The sequence below is a fragment of the Callorhinchus milii genome, unplaced genomic scaffold, assembly GCF_018977255.1.
Source record: "Callorhinchus milii isolate IMCB2004 unplaced genomic scaffold, IMCB_Cmil_1.0 Scaffold12, whole genome shotgun sequence".
NCBI classification, from domain to species: Eukaryota; Metazoa; Chordata; class Chondrichthyes; order Chimaeriformes; family Callorhinchidae; genus Callorhinchus; species Callorhinchus milii.
In genome coordinates this window covers 1,548,994-1,576,617 of record NW_024704753.1, presented here as the reverse complement: position 1 = coordinate 1,576,617, position 27,624 = coordinate 1,548,994, and the positions used below count along the sequence as shown (strand labels likewise).

The 27,624-nt window shown below is 42.5% G+C and overlaps 1 protein-coding gene across 1 annotated transcript; it reads left to right on the top strand.

The window, feature by feature from the left end:
* Positions 1 to 26,414, top strand: LOC103185037 (constitutive coactivator of PPAR-gamma-like protein 1 homolog). Its single transcript, XM_042339554.1, has 17 exons — positions 1 to 474; positions 9,599 to 9,845; positions 10,941 to 11,023; positions 11,862 to 11,990; positions 12,243 to 12,345; positions 13,128 to 13,228; positions 13,887 to 14,197; positions 14,647 to 14,779; positions 15,412 to 15,657; positions 16,343 to 16,517; positions 17,059 to 17,308; positions 19,061 to 19,175; positions 20,405 to 20,614; positions 22,029 to 22,209; positions 22,894 to 23,032; positions 23,745 to 23,856; positions 24,427 to 26,414. The coding sequence occupies exons 1-17, from the start codon at positions 1 to 3 to the stop codon at positions 24,769 to 24,771; spliced, it is 3,354 nt and encodes a 1,117-aa protein (XP_042195488.1). The 3' UTR covers positions 24,772 to 26,414.
* Positions 26,415 to 27,624: the final 1,210 nt, after the last annotated feature.

Genomic DNA, 27,624 nt, shown 5'->3' with positions numbered 1-27,624 from the left:
ATGGGGGTGCAGGGCTTCCAGGAGTTCATCGAGAAGCACTGCGCCAGCGCCGTGGTGCCGGTGGAGCTGCAGAAGTTGGCCCGCGGCGGCCTGGTGGGCGGAGGCCGCAACCGGGCCCCGCAGAGCCCGCTCCGGCTGCTGGTGGACGCCGAGAACTGCCTGCACCGGCTGTACGGCGGCTTCTACAACGACTGGGTGAGCGGCGGCCAGTGGAACCACATGCTGAGCTACCTGGCCTCGCTGTCCAAGGCCTGCTTCGGCGGCAACATCGAGCTGGTGGTGCTGTTCAACGGGGCCCTGGAGAAGGGCCGCCTGCACGAGTGGGTCAAGCGCCAGACCAACGAGCGCCAGACGTCGCAGCAGATCGTCAGCCACGTCCAGAACAAAGGCACCCCCCCGCCCAAGGTCTGGTTCCTGCCGCCCGTCTGCATGAGCCACTGCATCCGCCTGGCGCTGCTCCGCTTCCGAGTCAAGGTAAATAAAGCCCCCACCACCACCGGGGGGTGGGAGGCCTGGGCCTGGCCCGGTCTGTGGGTGTGTGTCTCTATCTCACCCCCCCCTCTCCCCCCCCGGGGCTCCCCTCTCTCTCCCCCTCACTCCCCCCTTTTCCAGGTCCCTCTCTCCCCCTCACTCCCCCCTTTCCAGGTCCCTCACTCCCCCCTTCCAGGTCCCTCACTCCCCCCTTCCAGGTCCCTCTCTCCCCCTCACTCCCCCCTTTCCAGGTCCCTCTCTCCCCCTCAACACTCTCGCCCACCCCGGCATCTTCCCTCCTCCATCCCCCCCCCCCCCACCCGGAGCCAGTCCTCTCCTTCCTTTTCCTCTCCCCGGGCCTCCCTCACCCTCCCCGGGGCCCTCCTCCTACCCTTTCTCTTCCAACGTATATAAGTTGTGTATAAAGATATAAATCGATAAAAAATTATAATAACAGAATATTATATTTAAAAAAAAGTAATAAAAAATTGCCAGAATCAGGTCGGGGGCTGATGGTGGTTTGTACCCCCCACACCCCCCATTTTCTGTATATGATATATATATATACACACACCCACATTGGGGGATATTAAAGCTTTTGTGTGTTTGGTGTTTGTGGGTTTTTTTTAATTTTTTTTAACCAAAATTTAGTGACGTGACCGCTCAACCCAACTTGATACCGACCGGAAGCTCCCGCCCCTTTTCCCGCCGTACCGGCCACCGGGCTCCGCCGATTGGCCCAGACCCGTCCCCGTCACTGGCCGCCACATCCGGTCTCGGGTTTGGTTGGAGCCTTGTGTGGGGCCGCGGGCAGAGCGGAGGCCTGAAGCCATGTGGGGGGGGGGGTCGGTCTCTGACTGTGTGTGTGTGGGGGTCAGTCTCTGACTGTGTGTGAGAGGGTCAGTCTCTGACTGTGTGTGTGGGGGTCAGTCTCTGACTGTGTGTGAGAGGGGGTCAGTCTCTGACTGTGTGTGTGGGGGTCAGTCTCTGACTGTGTGTGGGAGGGGGTCGGTCTCTGACTGTGTGGGAGGGGGTCGGTCTCTGACTGTGTGGGAGGGGGTCGGTCTCTGTGTGTGGGAGGGGGTCAGTCTCTGACTGTGTGTGTGGGGGGGTCAGTCTCTGTGTGTGGGAGGGGGTCAGTCTCTGACTGTGTGTGAGAGGGGGTCAGTCTCTGACTGTGTGTGTGGGGGTCAGTCTCTGACTGTGTGTGTGGGGGTCAGTCTCTGACTGTGTGTGGGAGGGGGTCAGTCTCTGACTGTGTGTGGGAGGGGGTCGGTCTCTGACTGTGTGGGAGGGGGTCGGTCTCTGACTGTGTGGGAGGGGGTCGGTCTCTGTGTGTGGGAGGGGTCAGTCTCTGACTGTGTGTGTGTGGGGGGTCAGTCTCTGTGTGTGGGAGGGGGTCAGTCTCTGACTGTGTGTGGGAGGGGGTCAGTCTCTGACTGTGTGGGAAGGGGTCGGTCTCTGACTGTGTGTGGGAGGGGGGTCAGTCTCTGTGTGTGTGTGTCCCCCTATCTGACGGACTGTGTCAGAACTCTTGCTGCCCGCATACTGACCCGGACCAAACTCCGTACCCACATCCCACCAGTTCTGGCCCAGGCTCCACTGGTTCCCCATCACCGAACGAATCGACTTCAAGATCTTCGCCCTCGTGTTCAAATCCCTTCACTCTCGGGTACCTCCCTCTCCGACAGCCTCACTCCCTAATCCACCACCCGGCGCTTTCGCGTGACTGGCGCCGGCCTCCTGCTCATCCCTCCCACCCTCCGCCCCACCATCGGAGGTCGTGCCTTCAGCCACTACACCCCCGAAACTCTGGAACACACTTCCTCAGTCCCTCCGCCTTCCTCTTCAACCATGCTTATGGCCACTTCCCCCCCTCCCCCCACTGTTAAGCGCTCTGAGACGCTGCCCTGCATGGAGGGCGCTATATAAGTGCAAATTGTTGTTGTATTTGTCCGTCTGTCTGATTCTGTGTGTGTCTAACTGACTGACTGTATGTGACTGACTCTGTGTGTGTGTGTGTGTGTGTGTGTCCATCTATCTGACTCAGTGTGTGTGTACCCATCTATCTGCTTTCCTTTCGGTGTATGGATTTATCTGTTTTCAATTTGTGGCTGTGTCCCTTGCTCTGTCATGGGTGGTTGACATTGACAAGAGGGGGTGGGGGCCTTCTTGGAATCAAATGTTTGCCAATAAAACAGTCACCACGATTGACAGTAATCACTGTACCTGAATGATGTAACCATACGCCAATATAAACAAACTTCATCTCTAGTCAGTGTTATTTGTGAAGTGCTCCCGAAATTTTATGTGAAAGGTGTGATGTAAATGCAAGTTGTTGTAAAGCAGTTTTGACACTATAGGTACAATCTCGTATGCAAGGATTATTATTTTCTGCATCAGAGGAAAATTATCTTAATTGCTTCAGAGTTTAAATAAAGCCCCAAGTCCAAAGCAGAGTTTAAAATGCAGTTTTCTTCACATATGACTGGTATGTGAGCTCAAGGTCCAGCCTGGCACGTAAGATTTGGTTGTGCGTGCAACATTTTCGGCTAAATTGGATGGAACACTAGCAGGTACAAATCTGTCACTGGTAATGGTGCTATTTGATGTGGGATATTGCATAAGTATTAAAGCTTATTGGATTGTGATTTGTTTCCCTTTACGTCACGTGGGCAGGATGCTAAAGATGCCTAGCGTCAAGATAGCTTTGCGATGTTACACAGGCACATCTGTCTTTTCTGTTGTCATTTCACAAATGGTATTGGAGAGGTTTGCAGAAATGGCCCTAATCATGGTTTGTGATTCAGTCTGAGGGTGTCAGTTGAGTATGCACCTGTTGCTTGTTTAACTCATATGATCGCCATATTCCCCAAATAAGAACAAAAGTGTAGGAAAAACATGTTCAGTAAAAAAAAAAAGTGTTGATGTGGCACAAACATATTCTACACAATGAAAAAGGTTCAGGATTATACGATAGTGAAATGGATCTTTTGGATCGCCCAATGATTCACTCCCACCTGACACACTTGCTTTGTTGCCTTCATGTTAGTAATTAAGTTGGGCTCTCTTGTTCAACAAATACTGAGCTGATGAAAGTACATGTTAAATTGTTAGCAAACCATGATAAAAAATAGACACTGCAAACTTATATGTTAACGTAAAAATCCCTGCAGCTGAGCTGGCTCCTTGGTTGTGGGAGTTGTCATGGTGAAATGCCTATGGTGATGTGTAATGTTCTGCAGTGTTTTGTTGCTTTTAAAGATGCAGTGGATTTGTCAGGTACGTAATCCTGGATGTTTATGTGTCAATATCCCCTTAATGTGGTGTGCTGAAAAGGCAGGAGAATATAGCTAAACAGAAATCTCTTTCAGAGAGTCGACACAGGCACGATGGGCCGAATGGTCTCTTCTGGTGCTGTAATTTCCTATGGTTCCAAATCTATTGTGGACTGAACACTGCAGCTGCGATCCAAGTATTAATTACTGTTCTGATCCTGAAACCTTTTGATAGTACAGGTGTCAACCTGTGATGGTGGCTGTGTGTGAATTCCAGCTGGTTGATTGAACTTAAATGCTACTTGCACCAGAAAGTATATTTCAGGAGGTTGGCTGTTGACTTTGTGCAGATATTTTTAATCGCTAAATTTACAAAGGCCTTTGGCACTTCTTGGTTGTGTTGGAAGAAGAGTTGATAATTGCTCGAATTCACACTTGCATAACTGCTGAGCATACTTTTAATAGTATTGCTTTCTGAGCACGATTGCTTGTGCAGTCATCCATCTGAGGACAGTGAGGCTGGAGTTTTGTGGCTGAGGATTGGCTGTCAGCTGGAAGCTGTGTGATAAGTGAGGAGTGGTCTGAAGTGAAGAAGGAAGAATTAAGCATTCTTTTTTTTTTTTGGTCAGCCCGGTGTCTGACACTCGCGGAAACCGGTCACCGTGATTAAGAGTGTCAGAATCAAACTGAGAATTCCATGCCTCCCACTTGCACATGGAAATTCCAGAGATAGATTAGCTCCAACGTGATCTTTAAGGTATTTAAAAATAGTCACAAAAAAGATTGTGAGTGGGATATTGTTCAGTGAGTAGCTGAGCCACTTTATTGTTGCATTCAAAAAAAAAAGTTATTGCTGCCCCTGGTTTCAGTTCCTGATTGAAACTTTTGGAGAGGAGTTGTGCTGTCTCAAAGTCAGGGAATTTAGACTCCTATCTCTCTGCATTTGTTAAGTCATAATTTTATTGAGAGGATTTCTACCTTGACTTTATTTATTCAATGTTTAAGTATTGAAGATGCTTATCTCACGTGTGAGGGCACCTTCACATCTCACCTATGAGCTTATGGCTTGTCAGGTATGTACACAGCACTTAAACATGGGCAGACCTATCTGTGTGCATAATACACCAGCCTCATTCTAGCTTCTGCTCACGGTTTTGTTGGAAGAAACAGTCCTAACATTGGAGAGACCAGTGTAATTAATGTAAAGCTTTTACTTAAATCTTATATTCATAAAATATTAAGAGATTGTGACTGACTGCTTTTAAATGCTTAGGACCTTTTATTTCTTGAGGGGAGAAAAATTATCCAAATGTTAGTTATGAGGCTACATTCACCTACAAAATACAGACACGTCACTTTACAATAAAATCCTGCTTTGATCTGTCCACCTGGTGTGATTCTTTAACAAGTACAAGGATTTTTTTCATTATTGTTATTGCTATTATTTTTTCATTTAAAATTATTGTTCTAAATAAACGAATATCGGAAAAACAATCTGTATTGAGTCTAGCATTTTACGCTGATCAGTGAGGTCTCCTGAGTTTGGCATTCCTCGTGTGAAGATTCTGTGTACAAATTCCTAGGTTAGTGTGTACTCTGGGGAATGGCACCTGATGTATAGCAGAAAGCAACCAAGTTCTATCCTTAGATCGTGAGGATTTAACTCAGTAATGTAATAAATCTATTGGGAACTTGAGACTTGTGGAAAAAAAACTCTTGTTAACTTCATCCCTTTTTGGCCCGAAATGTTGATTTCTCTTTTGAAAAGCTGCCTTTGTAACACTTGGACCTGTTTCCCGGACTGCGTTTGCAGTTGTAAATGGAGCTTGAAAGCTTTGCCTTTGCCAATAAATGCTGGAAACGATAATGTTCTTGTGTGTTGCACCCATTGCATTCTACTTTGTGTCTGGCTCTTGCCTCCTTGTTCCGACCACGTGTCGACACACAGAAACTCTCCTCAGTTAAGCATGCTGGTTGCTAACAAAAATACTGAAGTCTGGAGCGAATGGCCCAACCTTTCTGGACTCGTTGAATGTTTAAAAGTCCAAATTAAATGAAAATCAGAAATGAACTCTGCAGAGCTGTGCATTTACATCCCAAAGCAGCTGTTTGGAAACTGTGGAGTAACTATGGTTTTAAATATCAGCTGCCTTATTATACTCCTGATACAGTTGATGTGTGGTCTCTGTACGTTTGTATATATGCGACATGTTTGAATTTATTTGCTTAGTATGTAAAAGTGCAGCACTTGATCATATACAGCTGAACGTGGCAGTTGTGATGCCTTGGGTGTGCAGTGGGAGCTGATCTCTTGTCAGGACAGAGGCTGGAGCCCTGATTGCCCTCGGTGCCAATTAGGTGCGGAGGTGGGAGGTGGGTGGCAGACAGTGAACAGCCTGCGGTGCTGCTCCTGACTGCAATCCATACCTTTCCTTGGAAATCTGGGTAGACGTGGATGAGATCTCTACACCTCTCCCTGATTGAATACCCTGTCAACACACCCCACAAGACTCCATATGAATAGTGGCCTCTTGGCTGAGGTGTCCATGGAACTGTTCCCCAGTAGAAAAAAGCAACCAAATAACATCGCAGGGGACTTGGAGAGGGGGAAGTAAAACGTTAGAAGCTTTCTCGGATTAGCAAAAAACTTTAATGTGGAAGTTCATAACAATTTTAATGGTTTTTTTTTAAACTACGTATTTGAAATGTAAGGCAGCGAAAGTGTTAGCAAATGTTTGTGGATGTGAAGTGAGAGGGAAATGGACATTGCTCACAAAGCTGTTTCTTTCTGTACTGATTTCACATTGTCCCGTCGGTAAACACAGCTGTTTCCTACTGTTTGCTCGCTCCTGATGCTTCATTCATGCTTCTCCCCTCCATGAGGTGAGAGCTGCACTTAATTTTTAAAACAGGCCCACTTTCTCTCACATAACCCCTGTCAAAACATTGGTCTGCAGAATTATTCCATTGAGAACTGATAGATTTTTTTTTTAATTTTTAAAACATATCCATTTGCAGCTCTCACCTCATGGGGGAGGAAAAGGCATTCTTAAATCGCAGTCGTCTTGAAATTAACCACAGCAGTTGCTTTGAATGATTGATCTTGATGTGCTGCTGGAGATGTCTTTAAGTATTCATCCTGTGCATGTGTGCTTGCAATGCTGTGTCTTCACCTCACACAGCAGCTAATATTCACGGTTGTCAGATTGAGTGTTGTTGCTTGACTAATTGGTATGCCGACCATTCTCCAAATGTGCTTTGGCGTTGGGCTGGTGTGCTTTGTGATGCTCCTATTGCATCTCAGTTGCTCCAGCACCTGCTCATGTTACATAGTTCAAACATGTCCTCTTCAGTCACAAAGTTTGGAGTCATCAAGTCAAGAATTGTGTTGTTAGGTGATGGTCACAATTCAAATACACGTAGCATGGAAAGCGTTCTGAACAAGCATTGTGTTGTTCCTCACTGATGGCCTCTAATATATATATATATTATATAATAATAATTATAAATAATATCTTATTACAATTTATCCGGTGACTGTGTAAAACATTCCTGACATTCCACCGACATTCCATTTGGAGACCATCTAATCTTAAAATTTAGATTGAGTAGAATTTTTAAAACCGTTTTAGAAATTCAACCTTCATTTCGATGTCTCTCCTTTTAAGAACTGTGAAAAACATTTTTTCACATCACTGGACTGCACATTATCCATCTTGCACACAATTTTAATTAGCACAATAACAGTGCATCATATTTGGTTAGGTTTTTAGTTCACATTGCCACTGGTGGAAATCGCAAACATCAAACGAAGTGTGCTTCACTTCATTAACGCTATGCATCTGTCTATTTTTATGTATGCTTCTATAATATGTATGTGTTTCTCTTAAATATTTAAATTCCAATTGGCAGAAAGCTTGCATTGTCTGTGCCCAAGTGGTACAGTGCAACCTTTCACCTTCTACTGTTTGGTAATGAAAGTAAAGCATTTTCAGTGCATTTCTTTATCATCTTCCTCTTAATTGACCAACTTAATAGACTGAACCACTCAATTTTCCCTGAGCTTCAACTCATTGGCTTTCATTGAGGTAAAACTGCAATCTTGTCTTTCTCATCTGAACAAGAGACTGTTGGTTTACAAATCTACTGATGCAGAATACAAGCTTATATTTCTGAACATGGGCATACATTAAGTGCAGGAAATTACTATATTTTTAGTGGCACCTATTCTGAGTGTTTTTGTACTGAGTTTATCCATGAACAGTTTGGGTTGACTGGTATAGCATAACAACAATAACTAGCATTTATGGCGTGCGCTTGATGCAGAATAAGATCCTGTAAGGATTGATGGAGGAGGATTGGTGAAAATAGATTGAAAATGTGGCAAAAATTGGTGCAAACTTGGAGTGCCGTCTTGTCAAACTTGTCTTAGTATCTGAACCTATACTTGATCTTCAGTTTGCATCCATTTGAGACTAAAATAGAAACGCTCAAATCATTGTTAGTTATGCTTTGATGAAAAAAATAAATAGTGGTGTTAGCTCAGCACGTCGGTGGTAGATCACTGTGGAAGATTGTCACCCTCACAATTAACCACAATGTTTTGATTTCAATATCCTGATGGTTTCAAATGTCAGGGGATGTGTTGTCATCAGAGCAATAACCGTTCAGCCTCAGTAATGGAAATTGGATTATAAAAGTTGCTCGTGTCTATCTGTGTTCACTGCTCCCGTGTTACTTAAGATTATATTATGTATAAATTCTAGAATAGAACTGGCCTAACTAGCCTATGCTGGTGCTAGCTTCTCCACTGGGCACGTTTTTTCCAGATGAATTTAGTAAGTCTATGCAAGCTTGAGGCAGTTTAGAGTTCAGGGACGTTGAACGACTATTCTATTATTCGATCTATTTTTGACTTGCACAAGTGAAGAGTATTGGCATTGTCAGAGCGAGGTTTCTTTTCTATTATACAACGTTAAGTATTAAAATAGTGTGAAACAAAATCGCTGCAAAAGGTTTCTATTAACAGATTCCCAACTCTGGAAGTTGTCTTACAGAATTATAATACATATATTTGATACAGCGCCTTTCAAGTTGGGATATGGTGCTTCACAGGATATAGTGCAGAGTGTAGTGACTGTATCTTGTTGGCGAACAAAAAATTATGAAATCTACATCATGGTTTTCTAACCACATTGGGTTAGGGTTATCTCGGGTTATTGATCAAGTCGGAATCACTATCTACACTGGGTAATTCAAATTGATTCATTGTTCACTTCGCTTTGTATGTCTCTCTGTTCATCCAGCTGAGGGGATGACTGTGCTGACAAATACAGCATTTCTATCAGTGGAGGAAGAATTTGTACATTTGATTGACCCTTACTGACGTTACTTACCCCACGTCTTATCTTGCTGTGCTCACACGGGGGCTCTGAATTCCCAATGTGGCCTGTCATCTGCAGTTTGATTGTGTTCACAGGCAAACATTGTTGTCAAAGGCCTGGAGACAAAACTACTCAGAATTCAGCAGATCCCTATTCTTCCCCCTCCAACCCCCATTCTAACTTCTAAACTGGGTAGGAGGGAGAATAGTTTTTGATTCTTAATTTTATTTTTGGACATGTAGGCATGTTCTTTTATATAGTCTCGTTAACTTAAACCTGTTTAAAAAACGTGAATTTGTGAGCGACTGTGTTAAATATTCTCTGCAGATGAGAATGTGTTGGGAACACAAGGACAGCTGCAGATTCATGAAACTGCACCTAGCGAGTGAGTTTAAAGATTGATATCTGCTAAATGTTGTTGTGTGTGACCAAGTGACATGCAGATAAAATGTCTTGTTGTTTCAGGTGGCACAGAGCATTGAGGACCATCACCAGGAAGTGATTGCCTTTTGCAGAGAGAATGGGTTCCACGGTCTGGTTGCTTATGACTCAGATTACGCACTGTGTAACATCCAGTACTATTTCAGCGCCCATGCCCTTAAACTGAGCCGCAATGGCAAAAGCCTCACTACCAGCCAATACCTGATGCACGAAGTTGCCAAGCAACTAGACCTGAATCCCAGTCGGTTTGTTATCTTCGCTGCACTCTTAGGTGGGTGAATACATTTCAGATAATTTATTTCAAAAGTGCTGTCTTAGGTGGAAGGGAATGACTGTTATTCCTGGTAAGATGTGAAGTAATTGTTGGTCTTGAACTTAACATGCAATGTGCCTGTGTATGAAGCGCCCAACTTTTAAAAGCTGATATTTTTATTGTTGCAGTAAATACCCACATTTAAACCTTTTCTTTTTCATCATAGTCCTCTTTCCTGCTCTGTTCCTTGTCCTCTGCCATTCAACAGCCGAGAGAGAAGTTGGGTGCTGTCAGTGTCACTGGGGCAGCTGCAATGAAGTCTGTGTGTCTGGCCAATGGCTTCAGACTTTGTCATTCCCTGTAAGGGCCTCCAAGGCTTCCTTCCAAGATTGAGAGCTCGCAGTGTAGAGAACAGCACTCGTCGCCTACACTCTTATGTACTATTCAGCTGCATCAGAGAAGACCACTTTCCTTCCATTCCGTTTTGTTTCTCATATACACAGCCAGGACCCGAAATTGCAGCCTTTTGTTTTCAAAAAGGTGAAGGAAAAGATTTTAGGAAGAAGAAAAATTTAACGTTTGTCTTTTGCAGTTTTTCCCTAAAGACTCGATGAAAGATCCCATTAGCATGTAGCTTCTCTACAGTGGAAATTTCTCTCTCTGGTACAGTTAATTTTAGACCCATTTACTCTTTTATATGCATTTTCAGTCCAATTTATAAACACAATAGGGGCAAAGTGTTATTTAGCTGTCAGCTATTTAAAGATCTGGATTATATCCCTTCTTAACCTTTGCTCCAATGAAAACTGCTTTAGCCGTGTGTGTCTTCCTAATTTAGATTCCTAAGTCCCTGAGTCACCCTTGCTGTCTAACTCTTGAATCATCTCCTGTGGATGTATGCATGTGTGGTCTTTTGAATAGAGCACTCCGCATTACCTCACCTACGATTTGTACAGGATTGCAGCAGCTTGTTTCAGATTAGAGTCAAATGCTCTAGAGGTAGTTCCCAGTAATTTGTGAGAATTGTTTACATTGACTGAAAACTGATCAATGAATGTCATAGTCTTTTCACCTGAACAGGAATTGGCTTTAATTTGTTTATGTTTAACTTAGGCAACCATATACTACCTGATGAAGATCTGGCGGCCTTTCACTGGAGTTTACTTGGTCCAGATCATCCTCTAGCCTCACTAAAGGTACAAATAAAGTTTTTTCCCAAAGGAGCCAGGCATGTCATTGCCCCTTAATGTGCGCAGTTTACTGAAGGTTCCATTCTGTGACTGGAATGGTGGAATGTACAGATCAAGTGTGAAGTGTCATCGATTTGTGTGAAACTTCTAGTCTTTTTTTCTCTGGAAAGCTACGCTCAAAATGATGTCAGCAAGTCCATTCTATGTAGCAAGTAGATTCCTTCTCTTCCCCCTCCTTCGAGATTATACACTTTTCCTTGGCCAGAGAGCGGATGTGCCTTTCTACTGCCCTGCATATGGTTTGTTGATTTGATGGCCTCTGTTTTTTTTTGGGCCGGGGAGGGGGGACAAATGAAGGTAATTCATTTACAAAATACACAGTCAATTCACTTTACAATATATACTTTGTGAAGCGCTTTGAGAAGTCTCAATGACATGATGAGGCCTATATCAAATGCAAGGAATATATAGGATTCTATTTTTTTGTTTTTGCTATTGGACTCGCCTTGATGCATTTCCTGTTCCAAAGTAGCAGAGCTGAGAGAGCTCTGCTTATGCGCCAAACCCTGGGTTGATTTTTCATATTGTATTTACTTAATACGATTGAGCATGGTTCTTAAAAAGGAGGCTAAGTCAATGGTTCTCTGTGCATTCATGCAATGATGTCACCCTTGCTCAATTGTGGGCAACTGCCAAGGACTGAGCTTGCTAGGCCTGATTTTTGGGCACATCGCTTTGTGATTAGGCCTTAGAGAGAGGAATTTTACTAGGGATTTTTGCAGGTCAAATCCACGTGGAGAAAGCAGAATGTTGTGTAAATCTGTTGGCTTTGGTCTACCTCCAGGTACGCGCACACCAGCTTGTCCTGCCTCCCTGTGATGTGGTTATAAAAGCGGTCGCAGAATATGTTCGTAACATTAAGGAAATTGGTGATTTGGATGCTGTGGCGAAAGATGTTTTTAAACAATCCCAGGTATGTGAGCGACTGACTGGATCCAAAGCCTCTATTGCTATGCGCACAGGAAGTTTTGTTTTCCTAAATGATTAAAATTGTTCCTGAAATAATGTTCAGTAATGTTCAACATCATGAACGAAACGCCCTCTTTAAATTTGTACTGTGCAGTTTTCTACAGCTGTGCTTTTTAAATGGGACAGCATGAATTTGTGTGCATAAAACGCTCTGAATTATGATGACTTTTATGAATGTGGTGTTATCTGTTTTCAGTCTAGGACAGAACATAAAATTGAACGATTCAAGAGGGCAGTTGAATATTACTCCATTGCTAGCAAACCTCCATTATTTCAGCATGGTCCCGCTCCTTTCCCAGGTACATATTAGGAAGTTTGAATAAACGTTCAGTTTCTGCAACCTGGAGGCTATGCGAACTAAAGGTTTGTGGTTTGCTTGACCTCGGTGATTTTATTTGAGCTCTCTGAAAACGATTCTGTCTGATGAGCAGGGATTTTCTTGTCAAAGTGTACAGAAGTCAGGTTTGTTGTTGCATTGAAGTTTCCTGTTGTTGTGCGATTCACTGCTTGAGCGTTTTGCTCCATTTTCAAGATTATTGGTGTTATAAGTCCAAAGAAGAACTGGCTGTGGTTGTATTGATGGTCTTAAAGAATCGTACTTGGTAGAGTGTATCCCCATGGCACAAGATATGAGTGCATAACTGGTTATAACCTCTTTGTGCCTCATTTGCTATGGATGATCTTTTAGCTCCGTACCAGTGCAGCGAGACCTGTGTAAAGATGTATCAAAAGAGCAAGAACAATTGGTTTTGCTTGTGCTTGCAATAGGTTTCATTGTGGGCTGTCACATGCAGTCATAGGAATTACAGCACAGGAGGCTATCTAGCCCATCAAGCCTATGCTTGTGCCAGTTCTTCCACTCTTATCCTATATCCGGCACCTTTAATATTCTTCCTACTCAAGGACTTCTCCGCTTCCGTTATATGTTTTTGTCTCGGGTTCGGTCGGGGCTTGTGGCAAAGCATTCCACGTTCACGGTGCACATGGGTTACTTGTCCCCGAAGGCTTTTGTACATTTAGTTTGTTCTGTCCCTTTTTAGGGCTTTGTGTAACTTGTCCGTCTCACCCATATGCTTTTAAGGAATGAGGCCGAATCCGTTTGGAGTGCCTGGTCTTGTGCCGCCGTTTCCACATCCCCAGATGCTTAACATTCCACAAACCCATCTTCAGGCTAAGCCTACGGTGAGTTTGATTGACCTGAGTTGAACAATGCTTTTGAATGTGAATCGGTCAATGGAAAAATTGTCTCTTTCACATGAAGATCCTTGACAATTCAGTAAAAATGACGATCACAGTTGTTGAGGGGTATGTATGTTGACGGAGATTGATGTCTCCGCAAACAGTTTGTCACTGGATCAGCCTCCAGATCTAATCAGCAGTTCTTATGTCAGTCCTTGGCAGTTGCTCACAATTGCGCAGTCAGTCAGCGAAGAGAGTGGGTGGTTTAGAGCATTACTGTACACCTTCAGCCACAATCCGACTTCGTGGAAAACAAAACTGAGATTGGCCGTGTAATATAAAGGGATGGAAAGAGAAAGCGTAGGTAAATACCAGGAGAATAAATAGCAAGAGAACATTTGTAATGTCACTGAAGGGGGCCTTCTACATTAAATATTTGTTCTAGGTTTCTTCCAACCAGCAATTTCAGAGTAAATATCTGGAGCAAGGTAAAACCAGTATGGAAAGGAGAAACAGATTATTGGGTTATTCCAATAATATTGTTCCTCATTAATGGCTGATCAACTGGAAATAGATATGATGTAGCTTGCTTTAATTATACTAAAAACATAATGAATGTATTTATTTGATTCCGTTGTTCGTTTATCATGTCGGTCAACAGATCCCTGGCCAGGCTGCCAATTCAGGACAGACTACTTCAGACATGTACACACCCAGCAAAGATCCACCTTCATCCTTAGGTACATACCAGCCTGCCCTGTCTGACCCCAGCCTTGCCCTGGAATCCAATAACAGTTACAGCAACATTCCTCACGAAGGGAAGCACACGCCGCTGTATGAACGCTCCTCACCAAACATCCCCGCAGCTACGACCGGCAGTCCTAACAATTGCAGCACGGAGCCTCCGTTCTTCCCCACCTCCTCAACATCTTCCTCGTCTGACAACGAGGAAAACAGCAGCGGGACTGTTAAGTAAGTATTCAATCCCCACTCTTTTGACACGGGCGGAAACCCATCACCTTTGCTTAAGAGTCGCCAAACCAAGCTGAGAACTGTATACATCCCACCTACACATGGAAGTTCCAGAGATAGATTGTTGGAATGGCATGCCCACTCTTTCCCTGGGGGGGAGGTATCCTGCTTACCTAATTCCGGAGAGTATTAGGCGCAGGGTGGGAAGAGCCAAGGCTTGGGGACCCCAGAGTGTGTGTTGGGGTAACAGCTGGAATCTAACCAGCTAAAACTACATAGCTTGCCATTGATATCACTGTCAATAATTATTGTTCAATAACCGACCAGGAAGAGGTCAAACTTTTCCAAGTACTGTCTAGTTATTTGTCTGTGATATTTCTCGAATAGATTGCTCCTGTTCAGCAGAGGTAAGATGAATTGATGAAACGTGATTGCTTTTCTTCTCTCAGCCATGTCAGTGAGCAGCCACATCAGGTCGGACCTAAGCCAGCTTGGGAGAAGCCTGGAAATCTGTCAGAAACTGTGGAAAACGCCACTGGAGGAGCCCAGAAATCCGGTGCCTGTATTCGCAATGAAACAAAGGTATTGTATAAATATTAATTTGTTCTCCTCAAGGCAGGATTGCTCTGCTTGGAGCTTTCCGAATCTCTGATTGCTCCAATTTTCTTGCCTTTCTCTGCTGAAGGTCCCGGTACTGTTGCAGTGCTCTGGTACCTCGCCCAAATGCACCCAATCTTCATATAGGAGCCCAGGGTGTGAGTGTTGGCAGGTGGTTTGACTCGCTGTTCTTGCCTGACATCTGTATATTTATACGTATAATGCACGCAAATTTTCTTATAGTGTGACAGGGGATAGGAGAAGGAGCTTTGCATTTTTTATATAAACAAAACTGTTTCCTTCATCCCAAGGATACCTGCAATTCTCCCAACCGCTGTTTCACTTGAGATATTGGAAAATATGATTGCAAAAGTGCATCAAATAATCGACCACTTGAAATCACGTGCGAAAAGCGTGTGTGTTTTATGGGTTTTCATCCTTTCGAGCAATTCCTAAGCTACCTGATCCCCTGACACCCAAAGTCTACATTCTGGGTTGCCACCTGTTTTTCTGAACTATCATTTGCAGCGTTTGAACAATTTCCACTGCAGGGTGAAGTGCTTTCGACCTTAAATCTGTTTGTGAAATTATCCTTCACTTCAGTGGCTGTTTTGCAGGTGGAGGTTCCCCCCAGCACTCCAGGAAACCAACCAGATCCCCAAAACTCCCCTGCTCCGGCTGAGAGCAGAGTGAACCCAATCAATAGTGTGCAGATCCCATCTCTACTGTCGATGCCTACAAGGAACCACATGGATATCACTGTCCCACCTGTGCCAATGGTAGCTCCAGAAGTCCTGAGAGTTGCTGAGCACCGACACAGGAAGGGGTTAATGTACCCTTACGTCTATCAGGTTATTACAAAGGTGAGCCCAAATTAGTTGTTATGCATTAGACCTTGAGAACCGCGGAAAACAGGTTTTCAAATAAACAAAAGGAAAAATACTGCAATGCTGGAAATTTGAAATAAAAACAGAAGTTACTCGGAACAGTCAGCAAGTCAGGCAGCATCTATGGAGAGAGGAAAGTGAGTTAACGTTTCAGATCTGAGCGTTCCCAGCAACTTCTGTTTTTTTTCTTCCAAATGATTGAATTGAAGCATTTTCCACAATTCTGTGCAATCTTAAGACTGAATTTGGGACTTCAGTCTCAAATGCAAGGATTGTTGTTTTACAGCTGCCTCCCAATGCATTGTGGCAGTATTGGTCTAAAGGGAAATCTCTTAAATAGTGTTTTGCTGAATAGGAACGGTGGGTTAAAATGTTCCCATTAAGAAGTTTTTCCTGATTGATTATTTTCTTGGTAACGGGCTACGTGAAGACTTTATTTTTGGATAATGGTGAATATCCCGCTTTTAATTCATTTACATTTCATTATTTAATGGACAAAATTAGCCGTAAAGCCTTGGAATACTGTCCATGTATTGGTAACGATAGAATATTAGGTACTCGCTGTTTTAATGTGAACCATGGCATGTTGCTGAATCTTTTGATTCCATATGTTTACCAGATGGAAGATCTAATGGGGAACACTTTTTTTGTTTAATTTTAGGGTGAGATTAAGATTTCCGTTAGCATCGAAGATGAAGCCAATAAAGATTTACCTCCCGCTGCTTTGCTATACAGACCATTACGCCAGTGTGTGTATGGCGTCCTCTTTAGCCTGGCTGAGGCCAGGAAAAAGGCAGAAAGGCTTGCACTAAGAAAAAATAGACCCCTGCTCGAACGTAAGTTAACTTTTGTGATTGAAGCTGAATTAAAAAGTACACACAATTATTGACGTTTAGATCCCGCACGGTGATCTGGTAACATTTGATCAGAAATTAGTTTTTTTTTAACACCCTAATTTTAAAAGTCTGCACAAAATGCTGAGACATGTCAGCTTGGCTCGGTTGGTTCTCGCCTCTGGGTCAGAAGTTTACGAGTTTAAGCAGCTCGTGCTTGAGTTCATAGTCCAGGCATAGAGTACTGAGAGTGCAAAATAGCTGGAGGCCCATTTACAAATTCAGAGTAGTTTAACGTATGGAAATTTGTGATGTTTATAGTGTGTGAGTATCTCTGTTTTGTGCTCGACTGTTACGAGGAATATGCTGTTTTTCAGTGTGAATCCCAATGCTGAAGTCGAAAATAATTTTCGATGTAGCTAAGCGCAAAAGTTTTGTGTGTTGATTTCTAGTCTCTCCAATGCTCTCGTGATCCTGTGAAGTGAAGATTGCAGTCAAATCCACAAGAATTGTCGTGCTCAGTCAATTTCTTTTTACTTCACAGTTCCACCAGTTTTAGTTAAGGAGTGGGCTGCTTACAAGGGAAAATCTCCTCAGACTCCTGAACTGGTAGAAGCACTTGCCTTTAGAGAGTGGACTTGCCCCAACTTAAAAAAGTTGTGGCTGGGAAAAGCGGTGGAGGATAAAAACAGGAGGATGAGGGCATTTCTGGCCTGTGTGAGGTCCGACACGCCAGCCATGCTTAACCCCTCTAATGTCCCAACACATCTTCTGGTGCTTTGCTGTGTATTACGGTAAGTACTGTGTGTCACGGGGAGCAAACGCCACAGGATATTGAAGCAAATCGTGCTGCAAATCTTATATGGATTTTAAATTAGAACAATTACAATTTTAAAGGATTTTTGAATCACTGTCTTTTTTTTCCAATATTTAATCCGTGACATGTGGTAATAGTGATAATACCTGCATTTCATACAGCGCCTTATCACATCGTTGAGACTTCTCGAAGCGCTTCACAGAATATATTGTAAAGCGAATAGACTGTGTTTTGTGTTTGAAGACTCGGCAGCCAATTGCATACAGCAGTCTCCTACAAACAGTCATGGATCGAGTGACCACATACGGCTATTTGGTAGCTATAGAAATGTAGAGGACCAGAAAGATCCACTGTGCTCCGTCCCAAAATAAGAATGATTCTAAATAAATAAATTAATTAATTCTACGCTACTCATAGTCTCTCACACCCTCCAATTCCTTCTATTTTGCCAAATAACTATCCAGCTGCTTCGGTTGATTCCTGAATTTTTAATTAACAATGAAGCGTGGAGTCTGCACAATACGTTCTTTGCAGCCCACCATCTAGTCTGTGAAGGGATATTTTTAACACGGTTAATCTCATGTTGTTTCCACTGTTGCATACTCCAGATGCTTTTGGAGTATTTTATGCAATTTTGGGTGCCTCACCGTTAAATGCTGACTGATGTGTAGAGGGTTTAGAAAAGAAGAGCCACAATTATGATACTGTGATTTAGGGCTCTGCATTGTGAATAGAGACTTGCAGAACTAATCCTATTTTCATTGGGGAGAAGATTTTACCCACAAAATATACAGTCAATTCACTTTACAGTATATTCTGTGAAGCGTTTTGAGACGTCTCGAAGAAGTGATAAGGCGCTATATCAAATGCGAGGATTATTTTATTGTTACAAGGTAAATGGGGGGAAGGGAGTGTAGATGAAGTGAACGTAAGCAGACTATCTAATGACTTGCTTTTGCTGTACATATACATTGGGGATTGCAGCAGAGTGTTACAAACCAACTGCAATAGGCTGGGCTTGCTCCTAAATGAAAGTCACTCTTACTGAAACCTTTCTTGAGGTCCCCTAATTGTTGAAGGGCAGTGGAGAGCTGCCAGGCGCTGCTGAAATGAAAGTCTCTTAAAGGCTTCAAACGCTTTGCTCAGCACTGACCTCTCAACCCGAGCCAGCTTTCAAAGTTGCAATTATTCTGCAAAGTTTGCGGCAGTTAAATCATTTACCTTTTAAGTAGCACTCCTCACGTAGTAGAAACTCTCGCAAAATTAGATGAATTCGAAATGAAGTGAATGCTGTTAAGTAGGTAAAGGTGGCAGCTAATCTGCACCAACTGATTACCCAATGGTTCACCCAAACCAATGCAAATTTTGCAGTAAGGAGTGCTGGAAGGACAATTAAATGGGTAGCTATATAAATATATTGATTGCACGTTTATTACAACAATAATAATAATCTTGCATTTGATATTGTGCCTTATCACATCGTTTAGACGTCTCAAAACGCTTCACGGAATATATTGTAAAGTGGATTGACTGTTCTGTTTTGTGGGCGAAGAGCGGCAGCCAATTGCACACAGCAGTGTCCCCATGAACAGTGGTGGATTGAGTGATCGCATCTTTTTTGTTCAGAACTGTCCCAGTTGAAACGAAGCACAAACTAACAGACGTTTATCTATCTATCTGCGCGTGGAATGTCCAGTCGGTTTACGGTGCTGTGTCTGTCTCCCTGTAGCTACATGTTGCAGTGGCCAGGTGTGAGGATTCTGCGTCGCCATGAACTCGATGCATTCCTTGCACAGGCTTTATCTCCTAAACTGTATGAACCAGATCAGCTGCAAGAGCTTAAGGTAATCCTTGCTGTGGCAAATTCCATTAAAAGTGGACAAAGGTGGGGCAGGGGGGGGAGAAAGGCAACGCATTTAGCATTACATAGTTGGTATTTTTGACGCCTCAATGTAAAATTAATGGAATTAAATGAGAATTTTTTTTTAAAAAAACAGCATTTTCTGAAGTGGCTTTAATTTTTTCTCATAGACGGGAGTTTTTGTTTTACAGAAGGATTCAGTTAATATGTTAGATATTGCTTCCCACTGGTAAAAGTGTTCTCCATTTTAACTGTACTTTAGCATTGTGTGAAGCTCAGACGATTAATTTTCAGGGCTGACGTTAAGCCAAAGTCTTGAATCATTCTGAAAGGCCGTGTTTCTGCTCATTGCTAAGAGTAAATTATTTTGCAGCGCTCTTGTAGGTGAGATGAAGAAAGGATATGATGGTGAATAAAATTAAGCCCAAACTTGTTTGGAATTGGGCTGACAGATTTATGGGATTTTATACAATCTGCTATGCAATTTCAAACACATATTCTATCTACACCTAGAATCGGGAATGGTTTCTAAGTACAGTTTCTTTCTAACTCCTGCCCCAACGTTGTTGCCAAACACAGGCAGAGCCGTTTAAATTGTTTTCCCGTTCCAGTATAATAAAGACAAGGCTGCCCAGTGTCTGTGGCAGTTAAGTGCTTAACCACAGTGAAATAGTCATGGGTTTAGATTCCTATGAGTACTTAGAACTTCAGTTAGTTTTGTCAGCTCTTAGCTTTGCGACTAAATACAGTGGTACAAATGGTAAGATGAGCCGCACTATCTTGTCAAGCCTGATCCCTGGTCACACTCAAGCCCGTTGATAAACAGTCCTTCTGGGGAAGAAAACACCGAAGAAAAGATTTATCTTTTTGAAGTTCTATTAACATGGCGACTGAAGTTTTTGAACAAACTCAGGGAGTTGTTGACAGACTTAACCACTTGACCAACTTAGTTTCCTCTTTTATAGCCAGGGATTTACACACTAAAGATAGCCCCATGGTAGCCGCTTGATGTTAGCCCCAACGGAGATTGATTCAGATTTGAACTTGTGTTGTGGCCAAAAAGCAACTTTTTCGAATCGGTTTTGCTTTTATCATTGTGTGAGGCACTCTCTGCCTAAAGCTGTGAACCAGGTGTTTCTTGTCTGTGTGGATTCTGCTTCTCATTTGTGTGTGGGTTTTTTTTGTCTCTCTTTCTCCCCCTTTCGATTTCAGATTGATAGCTTGGATCCACGGGGTATCCAGCTTGCAGCTCTGTTTATGAGTGGGGTTGATATGGCACTTTTTGCAAATGATGCTTGCGGGCAGCCAATTCCATGGGAACACTGCTGTCCGTGGATGTACTTTGATGGCAAACTTTTCCAAAGTAAGCTTATAAAAGTGAGCCGGGAAAAGGTACCCTTGATTGACCTCTGCGATGGTCAGGTATGGCTTTAAATATTCTATTCCAGGGGCGCGTTACACACGAGAAAGTATTTAAGAAATCTATAAGATGTTACTTTTTACAGCACTGATAATTTGGTGAATGCCACTTTGTACGTGTTATAACATTATGCCTTTGGGTCCTTCCGGTCTGGAGTTTTTCCGATTCGCTCACTCGCTCCCTGCTTTCAGAGCACATCTCAAAAACATGCCACTTGGACTGCGTTTTCGGTCATCTTTCCCCTTTCAACTTCCCTTGGCTCCAGCCCCAGCTCAGATGTCCAGCCAACGCTGTGAAGTCTGTTTTTCGGCCTGAGCATTGGCTATAAACAATACTGCCGTGGGGGGTGGGGGAATGCATGGGATGGTGGGAGAGAAAACACTTGCTGGGTAAAGTAAGTGGTTTTTAAGCAGCCAAGTTCTAAGCGTGTCTTTCTACAAATATTCCTTTGCGTTTCCTGTCTCCTTCTAGTGCTGCACAATTCTGGAATTTAGTTTATTATTTTTGCTGGTTACCTTGACTGAGACCTTTTCCCGTTTGTGCAGCAGACAAAACAGGCGTCTTATCGAGAATAATTAGGGTGCTCTCTGGCATGGTTTCATCTTGGCGGCAAAGGAATCTCTTTCTCCCTCTCTGTGTCTGTCCTGCACTTGTGAAAATAACCTGCACAATTTTTAAAACAATCTTGTCTTGCTCTCGATTAAGTTACAATTCTCAGATGAGAATAACAGGATGAGGTGGTGATAGATGTCTTTGATAGCGCCTTTTGCTTTGAGAGGTTGTTTTAAAGCACTTTTCTAGACATAAGACCATTTCAGTGCGGTTTCTGTTACACTGTACATTTATGTAGTACAATGGCATCAGCTACCATACAGTGAGAACTATTCCAAGCATTGCTGGATGCTGGGCAGGCAGGATATCGAATTCGAATTAATTTGCCATTTTGATTAAAGGGCTTGATTTTGATGAAGCGCTCCAAGACATTACCCTACCTGAAAGGTGCTACATAAATGCAAATTGTTGATTAAATGGCCTGCACATTGCATGTAATCATTTTTAAAGTTAAATACAGACCATGATCTTAAACTGCTAATCTTAAGTAATTTTGAACAATATAGCCTGAAGTCTTATCAGTGTTCATGTTGGGAACACGTTTCTGCTAACGGGTGGTTCTGTGAGTGAAGGTGCAGTTTGAAGCGCAATGTGAGAAGCATTTTGCTTGCGTGTTGTGTTGAAGAGCTGTTGGGTTCATGTATTGACTGTTGTGTATTCTGAACCTTGCTTTGTCTCGGTCACAGTGCAGGGCAATACGTTTAGAATAGCAGATGTTTCAAATGAAGTCATTTGAAAAAAAAATCCTGTCTTGTCAGAAGTTCTGAAAATGTGCTGTTTCTTGTGATTTCATTGATTTTCCAGGCTGAACAAGCTGCCAAACTTGAGAAGATGCGTCAAAGTATCCTGGAAGGGTTAAATTTTTCCAGGCATATCCACCCTCTCGCTTATCCTCCTCCGGCCATGCATTTCTACCCAGCTGCGATTTACCCACGGCCTATTGGACACATGCCATTGCACCACGGCAGGGGAAGAGGTTTAGGTGGTAAGCAAACTCGTGTTTGATTATGATTATTATTGATAAATATTATAATATTATTATTTGGAGTTGAGGCGCAGATCAGCCAAGATCTAGAGGCGGAATGGCCTCCTCCTGTTCCTACATTGCTGGGTATGCTGAAGTGCCACATTTCACAGAGTGGGAAAGGTTGGATCCCAGGTTAAAAGCAGTACACACTTTGAGCATTTTGCTCCAGCGCCTTTGTTTGAGATGGGTATTCTCTGCTGTGTGTTCTTTTTGGTGATCCCAGCTTTCCTGTGCTGATTGCACCTGGTTTACAGAAGAGCATTCATTAAAACCTCTTTTTGCTTCATGTTATTATTTCCTTTGTTAATTTTGACTCTCTTCATACTTACACTGTTGTTTCATTCTTGCGTCATTTTCTTCTGCTGTTTAATTTCTGCTTCAGTTATCTTTATTTCTTACTCTCCTGTTAGTGTAGTTTATCTCCACATTGTCCCTTTGTCTCTCTTGACTTGTAACCTGCCCTCCCTAATGTATTCTGATCAGTCGTCTGACTGTTCACACTTCTGTTTTTCTTCCCCTTTAAAGGGTATTGTCTTTTCACCATTAAGTCACTGACCCTTTGTTTAGTGAAGGGCTTCTGTGCACCTCCAAGAGAATGAGGAATGCTGAGCAGTGATGGTTTGTCTCTCCGTCTATCTGCAGGTGTCCAGCCGATCCCTCCTCAGGGTGGGAAGCTGGAGATTGCGGGGACGGTGGTCGGCCAGTGGGCAGGAAGTAAGCGTGGGCGTGGACGGGCGGCTTTCCCTCTGCAGGTCGTTTCTGTTGGCGGGCCAGCGAGAGGGTATGTTGGGTGTGACAGCCCACCGCGCGCGCAGACACTGGAGCCCTCCCTCTCAAACTACCATCGCTGTTAACCGTAGATCGGTTTCCAGTAGTTTTAAATTTTGAATAGAATCAGAAGTAAACGGGAGTAAAAAGAAATGAAGCATTGTTTTACAGCGAAATGCCGGTCACATCAAAAAATGCTCAAGTCGAGTCTGATCCCAACTGATATATTTTCAAGACTGAGATGGGTAGATTTCTGTTTGGTATCGAGGCATATGGGGCAAGTTCGGGTAGTAATTGGAGTTGAGTTACGGATCAGACATGATCTTATAGAATGGCAGAACAGGCTTGAGAGGCTGAATGGCCTTCTCCTGTTCCTAAGTATAATGTCATTCAAAAGCCAAAGTGCTGCGCTGAAAATGATAACCAGAATTTTCCAGCTGGAAGCACATTGCTAACTAAGCAAATAGCCTTTCAGTGCGTGATTTGGTTCAAACGACCAGTCCAAATCTGATCCAGATCTGAAGTTCTGGACCCAATATGGTGACATTATCACGGATTGTTCAGGTGGTACATTAACAGCCGTGCACCTCCAGAACGTGTTCAGCTTAGTTCAGAAAGTAAGTAGCATCTTGTAAATGCTGATCATTGATTTTACCCGTAGTTGTTCACTTTCTTGAAAAGTGGGTTTGCTATAGTTGGAATAAATTGTGTTTGCTGTTATAAAGGCGTGCACGAGGAATTATCTCCAGCCCAGCAGCTAGTCGTTTCAGCAGAGGAGCCAAGTACTACACTAAAAGTTCTGCTGTCTGGAATGTCCGAAGTCCAGGAGTGACTCAGGTGAGAAATACAGCATAACCCAGCCAAGCTCTGTGTGTGTGTGTGTGTGTGTGTGTGTCTGTCTGTCTGCAGTCACATTGAAGGCTGTTTCGCCATAAAACCTGAAAAATACCTGCGCGGTTAGATTCCAAGGACAGACAATACTGATAAACATGGCAGAGCCCGATTCAAATGGATAAGAGTGTTTGCAAATTGGGGTAAATTTAGCTCTGGGTTTGAATTGTGTCCAAAATAGATTTGGAGCTTGCTGTATTCGGGCTTATCAAAATGAATGGTGTTATCGTGCTAAATTGGTACATTTCAATCGCTCTAGATTTACCAGCCAATCAGCAAAAACTAACTAAATCCAGCAACTGGTTTCAATGGCACGTGGAGGCTTTGCAGTCTATCCTAGTTAGAATGCTAACGTTTCATTAACATTGGGTAGATCCCTCGTGCATTAGATTAATCTTATTTGCTACAGTGCAGCGCTGTTGATATGTTAGAAATGTATTCCTGAGCACCAGAAATGTTTACAGATGCGTGCTGACTAAAATTTTCTTTTGGTGTGTGTGTGTGTGTGTGTGACAGAGTCAACCAGCTTATGCTGCCTCAGCAGAAGAAATTGCTCAAGAGCTGAAGGGCTCTGGGGATTCGGGAAACCCTGCTTCAGAGGAACAGGAGCAATCGGGGGTCGTGGCGGCAGAGACTACAGATAGCTCCCCCGCTGAGAATGGAGTTTCAGACGAAAGCAAACCTACTTCCCAACTAAATGGGAACAAGGGAGACGTCAGGGCTTCCAATCAAACTGAAAGTGCCTTGAGTAATGACTCTAAAATGTGCAATACAAATCCTCACTTAAATGCACTAAGTACAGACGGCAGTTGCAATAGAGATGAAAGTCTTGGCACTGCCGCCTTGAAAAAGGAAGAGTAATGTTTTATTGTTTTTTTCTGCTGAGGGGGTGAAGGATGTTTGGAAGGTTCCACAATGGGAGTATTTGGAAAAGAAGGCCTACAGTTGCATACAATATTTTCTTCTCCGTAAGAGAAATGAGGACATTGGAATTTTGGATCCCTCTGATGTCAGCTGTGTAACACGCAGTCTTTACTAGCCAGTTTGCAGTTGAATGCTATCAAATGGAATGAAGAGCATTTGACTCCCACACTTGAAATGGTATTACAAGACATTCAAAACTGGTTACGACAATTTACATTTTCTTTTTCAGACGGTAAAGCAAATACGGCTTTAATTTGGCAGTCTTTAATATTTAGGTTAAAGTACAGTACTTGGCATCATAACTTTGCCATCTTAATTGATTTTATGTGTTATTGTGTCAGTTGCTTATTTTAAGACTTAAATTTCACATGAAGCCTGGAAAAGGGCTCAGAACCACAAAACAAAATCTTACTTCAGTGTCATGAGTTTTGATGTGGTTAATCGTCAACACATGATTTAGAACAAGCAAACAAACAGACAAGAGAATTCAACTCAATGTTAAGTTACAAGAGTAATATCGCAGCTTCAGTTTTGGCAATCTTAAGAAAAGCATATATGTGCAAGAAGCAAATTACATGTCAAGAGACAACTGAAAATATTCATTGAAGATGCAGATGACCTTTACAAATAGTTAAACATCACCATATAATTGATACGTTTTGTGAATGTGACGGCTCCTTACCATGCATCCGTGATCAATGAAATCAGTGGTTTTTGAATCAGACGTAGACATTAGTACTACTACTTCGGCTAAACTTCTGCATGGTTCATAATTTTTGAAGTGTGTAGTTAATATTATGCATGTTATCGTCCTCTTTCTTCCACCCTACAAGTACTGTGCCCATCTGCAAATTTTAAAAACAGTTAGTCATAGTCCTATAAAAAGGTGTTAAAAAAAAATGTTTAGTCATTAACTGATCTTGCTCTAACCTTAAATTTTGTGGTTATTGACCTCTGTTGCATTTATTCTAAAACCTACAAAAAATTATCTAGCCACTCTGAATGATTAATGTTAACCCTGATGTACTCATCGCGACTGTATTCATATTGTTCTCTGTTGCTGTTTTATGCATTCGTATTAGCAAAAGTGATCTTTCTGCGAAATTTTTTGAAAAGCTTCAATCTTCAAAAAAACGGAAATTTCCCCCCCCCCTTACTGTAGCAGACAAATCAGCAAATTGCTTGTCTTTTTACAAAAAAAAACTTTCCCACCAAAAGTTTAGCACAAGCAAGTAAGTATACCTGTACCTTTTTGCTGTTTTTGTTAGTGTTTCAACCCTGATGTACTTCAAATCGAAACCCTTACTTTATCATTATTTCATATAATGTTCCTGATGCTCTTCATCACACATTAGTGAACAGAAATAAGATGTAACCCCCTCCCCAACCCCCTGCCCGCAACAGCTAAATAGTACCTTTTATGTAAGTTGAAAGGAGTTCTACCTACATATGGATTGTGCAAGAATGAACTACTGTTGGGTTTGCTTGGTTGTTGATGGATTGTGGTGTGGTGTATTGCTGGAAGGCTATTGAATGCAACTTACAATGCTTAATAAAAATCTTTATTCTTTTAGTATAAACCATTGGTTGTTTTTTTTTTTGTTTTGAACTTGAGCATGTGATTTCACCATTAATCGGTTGGATTGTTCATTGTATCTTGAGTTTTGCTGGTAAGTTTGGAACGTCAGACTATTCCTGTCTTTCTTTACCTTCCTGCTAAAAGATGTTCAGAAACCCGTTTCTGGCAATTTCATAAAATGTTGCTGGTTGGTATAGTTTTAGTTTGGAGGCTCAATTGGGGTAAGCATTTAGATTCCTAGAATCTCTCCATTAATATTCTTCCCAAGAATCTATCTTAACTTCCCATTAAAACAATTTCTGGAGTGTGTTTCAACAAGTTTGTGGTGCGGAATACCAGAAGCCATCCACCCTTTATGTGAAAAATGTTTTTTGAACCCTCCCTCTAATTCCTTCTGGAATTACTTTAATTTGTGTCCGGGTTATCTACTTTCCGACCACTATTTACCCCTTCACAGCCCTTCTTAATCGTGCATCACTGGTTTTCTCAGCTCAAATGGACTAAAAGTCTTGAGCTATATCTCTCGAAGAATGTGCAACTACTGAAATTATTGACCGAATTTGTGAGCTAATAAGTGGGTATTTTTATTTATCTTTTATCGTTTTGAAATTATGCTTTATAAATGTATTAAAGGAAACACTGGAAACGATAGTGGATTAAATACACCTTAAAATCTAGCTTTAACAGGATAACCACTCAACCATCTGATCTAAAGAAACCTTTCTGTGCTTCTAAAAGTGTCCTCTACATATTTAACGTGCAAAGATACCAATTTTCATGAACAGACAAAAGGGCACTGAAGAACGTACAACTGATGGATGCGCTTTAAACTGATTTTGCGATGGGTAATTTAGTACAAGGCTTCAAATCTCGGTTTCATTCCTCGAAATTAGTTTTCGAGTTTAATGAAGTCGCACAGGTCCATGTTTTAATAAACGTAGATGTGATATTCAAACCCCATTCGGACGCAGCGAATACCATTCAATCACAGAAATGTACTTTCAAAATATTTTTGGCCAACAATGTGCCAATTGTTGGAGCAAATTATGAAGGTTGGTTGAAATTTAACAAAATGTCACAGTTGTGAATATAAGAGACTCAACTAATCAATGTTACTGCTACTGTACAATACTGCACTAACCCGATTGATATGGTAATGTTGGAGCGGAACTTGGGTTGTGGGAGTTTGAAGCCACAGTTAAGAATAGTTT

Bases quoted from the DNA above. Each gene is read 5' to 3' on its own strand.
- LOC103185037 (XM_042339554.1), top strand. From the start codon at position 1: ATGGGGGTGCAGGGCTTCCAGGAGTTCATCGAGAAGCACTGCGCCAGC. The intron at 475-9,598 runs GTAAATAAAGCC...TTGTTGTTTCAG, and splicing joins TGCTCCGCTTCCGAGTCAAG to GTGGCACAGAGCATTGAGGA. The intron at 23,033-23,744 runs GTATGTTGGGTG...GCTGTTATAAAG, and splicing joins GTTGGCGGGCCAGCGAGAGG to GCGTGCACGAGGAATTATCT.